Below are 12,506 nucleotides of genomic sequence, written 5' to 3'. Positions count from 1 at the left end.
TGAACTCTTTTGTTATGACCTAAAAGTAGCCATCATTCAGCATGTAGAGGAGAGTGTGGCTGGGTCCAATAAGATTTTAGTTACAGGGGTGCTTAGGCGGCTTAGTTGGTTGAGCGTCCTGACTCTTAATTTCCACTCAGGTCATGATCCCAAACCCCACATCATGAGACCGGTCATGAGACCGAGCCCCACATCAGGCTTCACCCTGAGCTTGCAGCCTGCTTACCTTTTTCTCTGTCTCTCCCTCTGACTCCCTTCCCACTTGTGTGTGCTCTCTCCCTCTCTGTCTCTCGTTCAAGTGTAAAATAACAACAACAACAAAAAAAAAAATTTAGTACAGAAACAGGTGATGGTGTTCAACTAGATTGACAGTATTTAAAAGTATTATTTTTTCTTTATTTTAGTTACAAGAAGCACAGGAACGACATGCAGAGGCCGAAAGATACGCTGAGAAGATTAAAGATCATATGCTAAAGTATAATTTAAACCTCACAGAAAATAACTTGTTTATTTATAAAGCAGATAAGGAGTGTACTATGAGAAATGTATTAGTTATGCGAGTATATCATTGTCAAGCTGGATACAAATTCCAGCTTTGAGCTATTTTGCAATGCAAAATTTTGGCATCTTATCCCTCAATTTTGCACCATTGCCACAAAACACAACGAGAAAATTGGCACAATTGCCAAATCATCCTCTTGATACCATTTTAACAATCTGTAATACCCTCACTTGTTCAGAAGTTACACGATACAGTTTTAAAATTATGTGTGAGAATAATTATCTTGAGATCTGCATTTTAGGCTAAAGGTTAAAAATGCCAGGCAAGAAGCAACCATCACACATCAAGCGGCCCAAATTCAAGATCTTCAGAGCAACTTGCTAAAGGCAAGTTTGGTAAGTCGATCTCTGAATGATTGTCCTGAAAAGGAATCCTTATGTCACTAGTAGTAGTACATAAGAATGTTTTGGATCCTATGGAAATTTTCACTGATCAAAATATTTGGTTGATATTGTTTCTGCTTGCTACTAGTGATGTAATTCTTCTGTATAGATGAAGTTGATTGAATTCATAAAGTAATGATGTTTGTAGTGAGATTTAAATAAAAATATTGTGAGAATCTAAGAAGAGCAACATTTTGTATATACCACAGTGAGCATTTGGTTTAGTCCTCCTTTTGGCTATTGTATATAAAGGTGCTGTGAACATTGTCATACAGATGTGTGAGTCCCTGCTAATATTTTTCAGCGTGTTTCAAACGTCCCCAGTCTTTGAGTGATCATTTCATCTGGCATTCTGACTTTCTGTTGTAAACCCAACCCTTTAGTGAGAGTTTCAGAAAGAGTTCTTTTAATGATGATATGTTGTAATTTATAATTACAAATTTGCAACTTACTCTCTTCATCAACAATGACTAGCAGGCCATTATGCAAACGTCCTTCCCAAAGAATAGCCTTTTTTCTTTGTTGGATTTTGTAAAGGAAAAGAAATGCCAGTGAAAAAGGAGAAATGGCTGCTCTGTCAGGGCCTTACCTAGTAACATAGTTCTCCTACCATTGAAAGTTCAGAAACTCATTTTTTTTTCCATTCACTTGAGTTAATCAGCCTTTCAGAGATTTCAGAATTCAATTGCAGAAAAGACTAATGTGCCATTCAAGATTCTAATATATGTAGTGAAACCACAACTGTTTTCCAAGTGGAACAGTGAATGTCATCCCACTCTCACCCTCCTTTGGAGGATGCTCATTGTACATCCTAAGTGGGAGCAATGAGGTAGATACACTGACCAACTCGTTTCTGTCAGTCACAAAAGCTATATAATATACATGCAAGTTTCATTAGGCAGCTATACCCGTCAGGGGAACTAGAATATTGTGTTGACTGGTTCTTTGTATGACTGAGGGGACATTGAAAACTACTTTCTTTTCTGTATGTCTTATTAATGAGTCACATTGTAATAGGGAACTTTTCATGCGAGTAATATGACACTCTGTTGATCAGTCTTCTATGAATGAGAGTGCTAGGCATGGTCCTGCTACTGTGTCCTAAAGAAATCATTAAGGTCTCAAAAACTAAAATCTGTAAGGATATCCGAAACTGATGAAGCTTATTAAAGAATAACGAGGGATTTTCTGTACATCTCTATAGAAAGGAATTAGGGTTATGGCATGAAATTACCTGCCACTTTAAGGTCTTCTCTGTGAATCAAAAACTGAAGATTGCATTCGGCCAACTCAGTGCATAGGTCTGACTTCTCTAGAAGGTCCTTATCTCCTGAATCCCCAAACCAGGGGCTACCTGGGTGAAGATATTTGATGCACACAATTTTGAGGTGAAGAATCTGGATTGGGAAGAAGAGGTAGCTGTAGCCAACTTAACCTTCCTAATAATATAGTCAAGTATGGGTCTGAAAGGAACTTCAGAAGACTTCCATAAGTTGAGATCTCTATGGACTAAGAAATTACTCAAAAGGAAACAAAGGCAAACCAGTGATCATCCAGCCCTTGTGATAAATGTTGTGTTATAAAAAAAGCGAGACAAAGTGCACTCGTCAGCATCCTAAGGGTAAAGGTGCCCCGTAAGACTCAATAAGAAAGACACACTCTAACGCTGAAAAGAGTCCAAATAAAATGTACACGATTAGCTGTCTACAAAGGTACTCCATGTCAAGTAATGATTTTTGAGTGCGCGGTTGAGGATGTTGTCTGTGAGCACCTAGATGGAAGAGCGAAAAGGACACGTGGCCTAGGCAAAGGGGCAAAGCTGGAAATGTGAATTAGAGAATCTGGTTTTGACGCCTTAAGAGCAATTCAAAACACAGGTAGCAAGGGGAAGGATTTAATGTCAGGGATTGCCATCCTCCAGAAATAAGGTGGGGTTAGAAGCACAGAGGGAGGGTATGATCATTTTTCTCAGCTGCTGCTGAGAAGTGAAGCAGGATTAAGACTTTAATAATTTTTTTTTAAAAAAAGGTCCTTTATGACCCTCAAATTTTCTTAGTGGAAGTTAGATTTTAGTGTAAAAGAAGGAATAAGTGAAGAAAACTTGAATCTGTGGATGAGATGATTCATTAAAGAATATTTGAGTCCACTGCAAGGGGAGAAGCGGTGTTATAGATGGAGAAAGTTTCAAACTTAAGCAAATGGTTAATAGAAAAGGAGAAATTGAAATCTTTCTTCCTTATGCAGCCGGTGCTGGGATTTACAGATTTGTAGCACTTTACCAACTGCAAAGCTCTGGGGCCAGCTTTTCTGATATGCTGTTACCACAAAGCCTTAATCTCTTCACCAGAGTACCTGCTAAAGCAGCCTAACGTAAACAGTACGGGCATGAAATGATTGAGGACATTTGGTTTAGCAAGACTCCATTATTTCCATATCAGTGGCTTTCCCTTGCCTCTGATGGTCATATAAAGCATCTACTACTCAGTCTAGGTGGTGCTATTTGTACTTTACTCTGTGAGCATTGTCCACTGAGGGTATAGAGAGGATGTTATTTGAAAGTATTATAAGAGGAAAAAAAAAAGTATTGTTTGCTAGTGGCATTGGCGAAAGTTGTGTGAAGTACTGAGGAGAGATTCTGGGCCTCATCCTCCCCATTTGCTGCCACTTGCGGTGATATGAAGAATAACTTCAGTATAGTTTGTATACGGGGCCACTTGTATTGGCATGCCACCTGCCTAAACTATCTCATTGTATTGGAACGCAAAATACAGCAACAGTAATCATGCTAAATGCATACACTTAGAGCTGACTATGTGCCACGTACCCTTCTAAGTTGTTCATGTATTATTTCCTAAATTTATATTACCAAGATCCCAGTTAGGTAGATACTATTATTATTTATTTTGAGATCATTTTTTTGAGGTTCCTTATTTTGAGAGAGAGAGAGAGACAGATTGTGGGGAAGGGAAGGTAGGGAGAGTGAGAAAGAGGGAGAGAGAGAGAGAGAGAGAGAGAGAGAGAGAGAGTGAGAGAGAGAGACAGAATTCCAAGCAGGCTCCTTGCTGTCCACGTAGAGCCTGATGTGAGGCTTAATCACGTGACCCTGAGATCATGTCCTGAGCAGAAATCAAGAGCCAGACGCTGACCCGGCTGAGCCACTAAGGTACCCCAGTAGGTGCTGTTATTACTTTCATTTTACAGATTTAGAGACTGAGACAAGGAAGTTTTAGGTACTGTGCTTAAGGTCATACAGCTCATAACCAGCAGAATTGGGAATTCAGACCCAGGCTTTCTGGCTCCTACTAGGATACTGCTTGTCAAACTCTTCCATGAAATATCTCGTTGTCACTGAAAATAGCATGTTCAGTTTCATAATCACGAGAATAGAAATGTCATTCACCTATGTGAATATTTAAAATCATAGTTGATGTAGTGCTTGTAATGTGAGAACAGAAATGTTTACCATAAGGTAATTTCCTATATTTCCTCCATTTGACCAGTAGATACATTTGTATGTTTATCTGATCATATATAATTTATAAACATTAACAACGTTATGTTTTTGTAAGAGAGTAAGTTTGGTAAACTATTCTGGAATAGTATTGAAACATTTTCGGCTTTGTAGGCCACAGTCTCTGTTGTAGCAGCTCCACTCTGCTGTTATGACCTAAAAGTAGCCATCAATCAGCGTGTAGGGGAGAGTGTGGCTGGGTCCAATAAGATTTCAGTTACAGGGGCACTTGGGTGGCTTTGTTGGTTGAGCGTCCTGACTCTTAATTTCTGCTCAGGTCATGATCCCAAACTCCACATCATGAGACCGGTCATGAGACCGAGACCCACATCAGGCTTCACCCTGAGCTTGGAGCCTGCTTACAAGTTTCTCTGTCTCTCCCTATGACTCCCTTCCCCATTTGGGCGTTCTCTCTCTCTCTCTCTCTCTCTCTCTCTCTCTCTGTGCCCCACTAAGTAAAAAAAAATAATAATAACATTTGGTTACAAAAACAGGTGATGGTGTTTTACTAGATTGTCAGTAGTTAAAATTATTTTTTTTCTTTATTCTAGTTGCAAGAAGCAAAGGATCGAGAGGCAAAGGACATAAGATATGCGGAGAAGACGTAAGATCATATGGAAAAGTATAATTTAATCCTCACAGAAAATACCTTATTTATACAGCAGATAAGCAGTGTAGTACGAGAAATATACTTGTTATGCCAGTACATTATTGTTAAGCTGGATACAAATTCCAGCTTTGAGCTATTTTGAAATGCAAAATTGGGGATATTATATCTCTATTTTGCACCTTATCCACAAAACACGAGAAAAATGGCACAATTCCCAAATCTTCCTCTTGACACAATTTTACGAATTTCTGTAAGACCCTCATTTGTTCAGATATTATTGGTATTGTTTTACACTTATGTGTGAGAATAATTATCTTAAGATCTGCATTTTAGGCTAGAAGTGCAAAATGCCAGGCCAGAAGAAACCATCAAACAACAAGCGGCCCAAATTCACAATCTTCCGAGCAACTTGTTAAAGACAAGTTTGGTAAGTCGGTCGCTTAATGTCCTACTGAAAACGAATCCGTATTTCACTAGGACTAGTACATAAGAATGTTTTGGATCACATGGAAAGGCTCACTTATCGAAAAATTTGTTGATGTTGTTGCTATTTGCTACTAGCGATGGAATTTTTCTATAGAGATGAAATTGATTGAACTCATAATGATGTTTATAGTGAGATTTTCATAAAAACATTGTGAGAGTCTAAAAAAGCAACATTTTATATATACCACAGTGAGCGTTTGGTTTAGTCCACCTTTTGGCTACTGTTAATAATGCTGCTGTGAACGTTGGCATACGGATGTGTGAGAGTGTCTGCTAATATTTTTCAGCGTGTTTCAAACTTCCGCACGCTTTGAGTGATCATGTCATCTTGAAATCTTACTTTCTCTTGTAGTCTCAATCCTTCAGTGAGAGTTTGAGAATGGGTTATTTTAATGATGATTTGTTGTAATTTGTAATTACAAGTGTGCAATTTATTCTCTTCATCAAGAATGACTAGCAGGTCGTTATGCAAACGTCCTTCTCAAGGGAATGGACTTTTCTCTTTGTTGGATTTTGTAAAGGAAAAGAAACGCCAGTGAAAAAGGAGAAATGGCTGCCCTGTCAGGGTCTTACCTAGTAACACAGTGCTCCTACCATTGCAAGTTCAGAAACTCATTTTCTTTTTCCACTCACTTGAGTTAATCAGCCTTTCAGAGATTTCACAATTCAATCTCAGAAAAGACTAATGTGCCATTCAGGATTCTCATTTATTCATATGTAGTGAAACCCCAACTGTTTTCCAAGCAGAACACTTAATGTCCTCGCACTCTCACCCTCCTTTGGAGGATTCTCATTGTAAATCCTAAGTGGGATTTACACTTAGGTAGATACACTGACCAACTCGTTTCTGTCAGTCGCAAAAGCTATATAATATACATGCAAGTTTCATTAGACAGCTATACCCGTCAGGGGAATTAGAACATTCTGTTGACTGGTCCTTTTTGTGGCTGAAGAGACATTGAAAATTATTTTCTTTTCTAGACGTCTTATAAATGAGTCACATAGTAACAGGGAACTTTTCATGCGAGTAACATGACTCTCTGTTGATCAGTCTTCTATGAATGAGAGTGCTAGGCGTTGTCCTGCTACTGTGTCCTAAAGAAATCTTTAAGGTCTCAAAAACTAAAATTTGTAAGGATATCCGAAACTGAAGAAGCTTATTAAAGAATAACGAGGGATTTTCTGTGTATCCCTATAGAAAGGAATTAAGGTTATGGCATGAAATTGTCTGCCACTTTAAGGTGTTCCCTGTGAAACAAAAACTTAGATAGCTTTCAGCCAACTCAGTCCATTGCTCTGACTTCTCTAGAAGGTCCTTATCTCCTAAATCCCCAACCAGAGGCTTCCTGGGTTGAGAAATTTTTTGGTGGGGCTGGGGGCGTTACTCTTCTTGTTGTATCTTTAGTTTTATTTTTTTTTTAATTTGCATCCCAATTAGTTAGCATTTAGTGAAGCAATGATTTCAGGAGTAGATTCCTTAATGCCCCTTGCCCATTTAGCACATCGCCCCTCCCACAACCCCTCCAGCAACCCTCAGTTTTTTCTCCATATTTATGAGTTTCCTGTGTTTGTCCTCCTCCCTGTTTTTATATTATTTTTGTTTCCCTTTCCTTTTGTTCATCTGTTTTGTCTCTTAAAGTCCTCATATGAGAGCAGTCATATGGTTTTTGTCTTTCTCCTACTAATTTCACTTAGCATAACACGCTCCAGTTCCATACACGTAGTTGCAAATGGCAAGATTCCTTTTTTTTTGATTGCTGAGTAATACTCCATATATATATATATATATATATATATGTATATATATATATATATATATATCACATCTTCTTTTTTTAATTTTTTTAACGTTTTACTCATTTTTGAGACAGGGGAGACAGAGCGTGAACAGGTGAACAGGGGAGGGTCAGAGAGAGGGAGACACAGAATCTGAAACAGGCTCAAGGCTCCCTCCCAGCTGTCAGCACAGAGCCCAATGCGGGGCTCGAACCCACGAACCGTGAGATCGTGACCTGAGTCCAAGTCAGAAGCTTAACTGACTGAGCCACCCAGGAACCCCAAACATCTCCCTTTTAACGTGATTATTATCCATTTCTGTATCATCTTTAAAGAACTAATCCATTCTTTTGCCCGTTTTTATATTGGATTGTCTTTTCATTATTGGAAGAGTTATTTAAATGTCCTACATGCAAATCCCTTAGCAGATATGGGATTTTCAGGTATTTTCTCCTATTTAGTCACTTGCCTTTTCACTTTCTTGATGGTGATATTTGAAGCGTAGTAGTTTTTAATTTTGATAAAGTAAACTTAATCTGCTTTTGACTTTTGGTGTCATGTCTAAGAAATCATTGTCAAATCCTGTCACAAACATATACACATAAGCTTTTTTCTAAGAGTTTTATCATTTTAGCTCTTAGATTTTAAGTTAATTTTGTATATATGCTATGGGGTAGAGGTCTTATTTTATTGCTTTGCATGTGGATATCCATTTGTCCCAGTACCGTTTGTTAAAAAGACTAGTCTTATTCCATTTAATTGTCTGTCACCCTTGTGGAAAATCACTTCACTATAATGTGAGAATTTATGTTTAGATTCTGAATGTTAATACATTGATCTATATGTCTGTCCTTATGCCAGTACCATAACAAATTTTATGAAAACTTTTTCCTAGTTATCTTGCAAATTACCAGTCACTTATGTAATAATAAAAAGTCAGTGTAGTAGAACTAAACTTTGCTCCTATAAGATTTTTGTTTCTTGAAAGACCCTTTTGCCAGCCTTTGCGTTGCTGACCCCCTGACTCGATGTGAAGTCAGGCTCAAAAAGATAAAATGCTCTTTCTTTAGTGTGTTCAGACTTCTATTTACTTATTTATTTATTTATTTATTTATTATTTATATTTATATATTTTTTAGAGCGGGCACAAGCAGGACGAGGGGGTGTGTAGGGAGAGAAAGAGAGACAGGGAGAGGGAGAGAGAGAGAGAGAGAGAAAGAGAGAGAGAGAGAGAGAGAGAGAGACGAGAGAATTTTTAGCAGGCTTCAAACTTAGTGTGGAGGCTGACAGGGGTCTTGATCCCATGACCCTGGGATCATGACCTGAGAGGCTGAGGCTCAACTGACTGAGCCACCCAGGTTCCCCGCCTGTGCAAACTTTTAGTGTCTCAGTCAGTGCTGCCCACTTTCATTTCCATCAAATCTTGGCCATAGGATCTCTTGACTCAGTCTACTAACGTTTACTTCATTATATTTTATTATCTCATTATAATGCATAGACTCATCCATAGTTTTCACCATCTAAGAAGGAAAAGATTAACTCTAGGCTATTCCTCTTTCCTGTTAAGCAATCTTGCTAACCCATCATCTTGCAATTCACAATGAGATCCTCTTCTGACCTTGTTCTTGTGTGTAACACTGGTGTTAATCCTGTTCTTGGCACAGATCATACTTTCTTGGAAAACACAGCAGGCTGTTTCCCCTTCTTTCACTTGAATAGAAAGATATGTATAGCTATATGTTTTAGCTCAGCATATAATTAATGGAATAAACATTATATCATTAAAATAATACAGCTGTACAAATTGCGGTAGTATTCAGTTGATTTATCAGAGACAAATACTAGATTGGTAATTTGAATGACAACAAACTTTTGAGGCCAACTTGTATGATATGGAGAAGCATTGTGGGACAACACAAAGATGAAGTGATCTTACCTCCCCACACAAAGAAGGTTGGAGTAAGGTAAAGCAGAATGTGGAGTTAATTTAAGTAGTGCTAAAGGACAGTACATTTGTTTTGCTACTGAAAAGATGAAAAATGATTCCATGACATTCTCTTTATTTCCTCACTGAGGAAAGGAGAATGAAGATTGAGCATTCAATGGATTAAAAAATACTCAAAGCTGCCTATTTCCTTTAATTGAAATCAGACCAAAGGCCCAATTTTGGTTATCAAATTGACTCTTTCTAGTTTTTCAACTATTGTGCTTCAAATCGTATGTCTCTGTGCTTCTACCTGAACTTGAGGAGACATTCTAAAGAGGCATTCCTGCCTACTTGTAAGAATTGTTGGAATTGAAGGGAATCTTAGAAAAAGATCTTAGAGACAGGAAGAAGGCAGAGGAGTAGGAGGACTCTAGGCTTGCCTCATCCCACGAATACAACTAGATAACAATCAGCTCACCCTAAAAACCCCAGAAATCGACCTGAAGACTGACAGAACAAACTCCACAACAAAAGGGAGAGAAGAGGGCACATCACAGAAGTTCCTTGATGCATAAATGTCGTCTAGAAGAGAAACAGATCCTGGGTTCTGCAGAGGGGAGGGAGTCGAGGTTGTGGGTAAGGGTGAGAGAGAGAAACGCACAGGGGAACACACAAAGAGAACATTTCCCCATAGCCACTGGCTTGGAAAACAAGAGGGCCTGCATTTCGTGAGTTCTTGCAACCAGTAGTGTGTAAAGTCTGGAGTTTCAAAGGGCATCCGATTTAGGTGGTTTACAGCCCTGAGGTACTCCACTGCTCATGGACAGAGGGCAGGCAAACAACGTGGGAACATATAGCATGGGTACAGTGGTCTGAAGAGTGCCTGGGGCACACAGTGGGGAGATTAGTTGCTCTTCTCAGAGCACGTCCCTCAGAGGCAAAGTTCAGAGGCCTGTCTGTAGGAACAAAGCCACTGGCTGGCACCATCTCCTTCTCCTGCCCCTCACCACAAACATAAAGCCACCTGCAGGAAGCAGTGCATTGCTAACACTGGTTACCTAACTGGCTTACACCAAACACCACCCCCTTACACTCTGGTGGAACTACCTTTCTCAATCACTCTTGCTTGAGTCCCAGCACAGCAGACCCCTCCCCCAGAAGACCAGGACAAATACCTGCCCACACCACATCTCCCAACCAGAGAGTTTCCCTTGGCCTCAGTTCCAGTAGAGGTGGTGACAGGTCTCATTTCATAAGCAGACCAGAGCACACCTAGTTAAAACCCGCTACATTCAGACCAGGGACCACACACTCACCAGACCAGGCAAGGAGAGCGTCTGCAGACGACTGGCCTAAAGGATAGCATAGCCAGAACACAAGAGCAGGACACATGCAGCACACACTGGTGATACTCCCTGAAGTGCTAGACCCTGGGCATTACACGACGTCTTTTTCCTAAGTCCATTACTTTCGGGAGCAGGTGACATAACTGGCTTCTCTAACACACAGAAGCTGGCAGATACTTAGACAAAATGAAAAGACAGAAGCATTTATCCCAAATGAAAGGACAGGATAAGGCCATGGCCAGAGACCTAAATGGGACAGATGTAAATAACACGCCTAATGGAGAATTTAAAACCATGATCATAAGGATATTCACTGGCCTTGAGAAAAGAATGGAAGACATCCGAGAGACCCTTACCACAGACATAAAAGAGTTGAAGAATCAGAGATGAAGAGTGCAGTAAAAATGAACAGCAACCTGGAGGAAGCAGAGGAACAAATTAATGACCTAGAAGACAGAGTAATGGAAAGCAGTGAAGCTGAAGAAGACAAAGAAGAATTATCCAATGCAAGAATAGACTTAAGGCACTCGGTGACTCCGTCAAATGTAAAAACATTCCTATGATAGGAGTCCCAGAAGAAGAGGACAGAGAGAAGGGGACAGATAATTGATTTGAAGACACAATAACTGAAAAATTCCGTCATGTGGAGAAGAAAACAGACATCCAGATCCAGGAGGCACAGAGAACTTCCATCAAAATTAACACCCAAGACATATTGTAATTAAATTTGCAAAATATACTGCTAACATCTTTTTTTTTTTTGTTTAGTGTTTTGTTTTTTGCTTTTGTTTTTTTTATTTCCGTGACAAAACGCAGACACAAGCAGAGGAGGGGCAGAGAGAGAGACAGAGTGAGAGAGAGAGGGAGAGAGAGAGAGAGAGAGAATCCCAGGCACTCTCTGTGCTGTCAGCGCAGAGCCCACTGGAGGGCTTAAACGCACGAACTGCGAGGTCACGACTTGAGGTAAGATCAAGTCATGCTTCACAGACTGAGCCACGCAGGCGCCCCACTGCTACAAATCTTAAAAGCAGCAAAATAAGTCATTAACTTCCAAGGGAAAACCCACAAGGCTAGCAGGAGATTTTTCAACAGAAACTTTGCAAGGCAGAAGGCAATGGCATGATATATTCAAAGTGCTGAATGAGAAGAATCTGCAGCCCAATATACTCTATCCAGTAAGGCTATCATTCATAATAGAAGGAGAGATAAAGAATTTCTCAGACAAACAAAAATGGAAGGAGTTTGTGGCCACTAAATCAGCCTGTAAGAAATATTATCGGGGACTCTGAGTGGAAAGGAGAGATCAAAAGTGACAGTATAAAGGCAGGAAATGTAAAAGCAGTAAAAATGTATATTTCTGTCAAAAAAAATCTTCAAGGAATGCCCCAAAAACGGATATACAATATAATAGCTTATCAAAACATGGGGAGGAGAAAAAAATGAGCTCTAACTTAAGTGACCATCAATTTAATATAGACTGCTACACACAGAAGGGGTGACATACAAATTAATGCTTATCATATACCAAAACCCACTAATAACCATGCAAAGAATAAAGAGAAAGAAATCCAAATATATCATTAAAGCAAATTAGAAAGACATCAAAGGGAGAAAAACAATAAAGGATTTGAGAAAATCTCCAGAAACAACCACAAAACAAGTAGTAAAATGACAATAAATACATACCTGTCAATAATTGCTTTGGATATAAATGGAATAAACACTCCAACCAAAAGACCTAGGGTGACAGGATGGATTAAAAAACAAGACCCATCTGTATGCTGCCTATAAAAAGCTCATTTTAGACATAAAGACACCTGCAGATTCAAAGTGAGGGGATGCTTGCACTGTTGGTGGTAATGCAAACTGGTTCAGCCACTCTGGAAAACAGTGCATAGGTTCCTC

The 12,506-nt window shown here is 39.3% G+C and overlaps 1 protein-coding gene across 1 annotated transcript in view; it reads left to right on the top strand.

Moving 5' to 3' along the window:
* Positions 1–343: 343 nt before the first annotated feature.
* Positions 344–12,506, top strand: part of LOC147572802 (ankyrin repeat domain-containing protein 26-like) — a 29,062-nt gene continuing 16,899 nt past the window's right edge. Inside the window, exons 1-2 of the mRNA XM_086693472.1 lie at positions 344–475; positions 804–897. Coding sequence (XP_086549598.1) covers positions 468–475; positions 804–897 — 102 coding nt within the window. The 5' untranslated portion in view covers positions 344–467. The remainder of the gene's footprint in view (positions 476–803; positions 898–12,506) is intronic.

This window comes from Puma concolor, chromosome E4 (assembly GCF_028749965.1).
Source record: "Puma concolor isolate L17-30 chromosome E4, mPumCon1.1.hap2, whole genome shotgun sequence".
Classification (NCBI taxonomy): domain Eukaryota; kingdom Metazoa; phylum Chordata; class Mammalia; order Carnivora; family Felidae; genus Puma; species Puma concolor.
The sequence above is the reverse complement of the archived record's forward strand: the minus strand, read 5'-3'. Positions and strand labels throughout refer to the sequence as shown.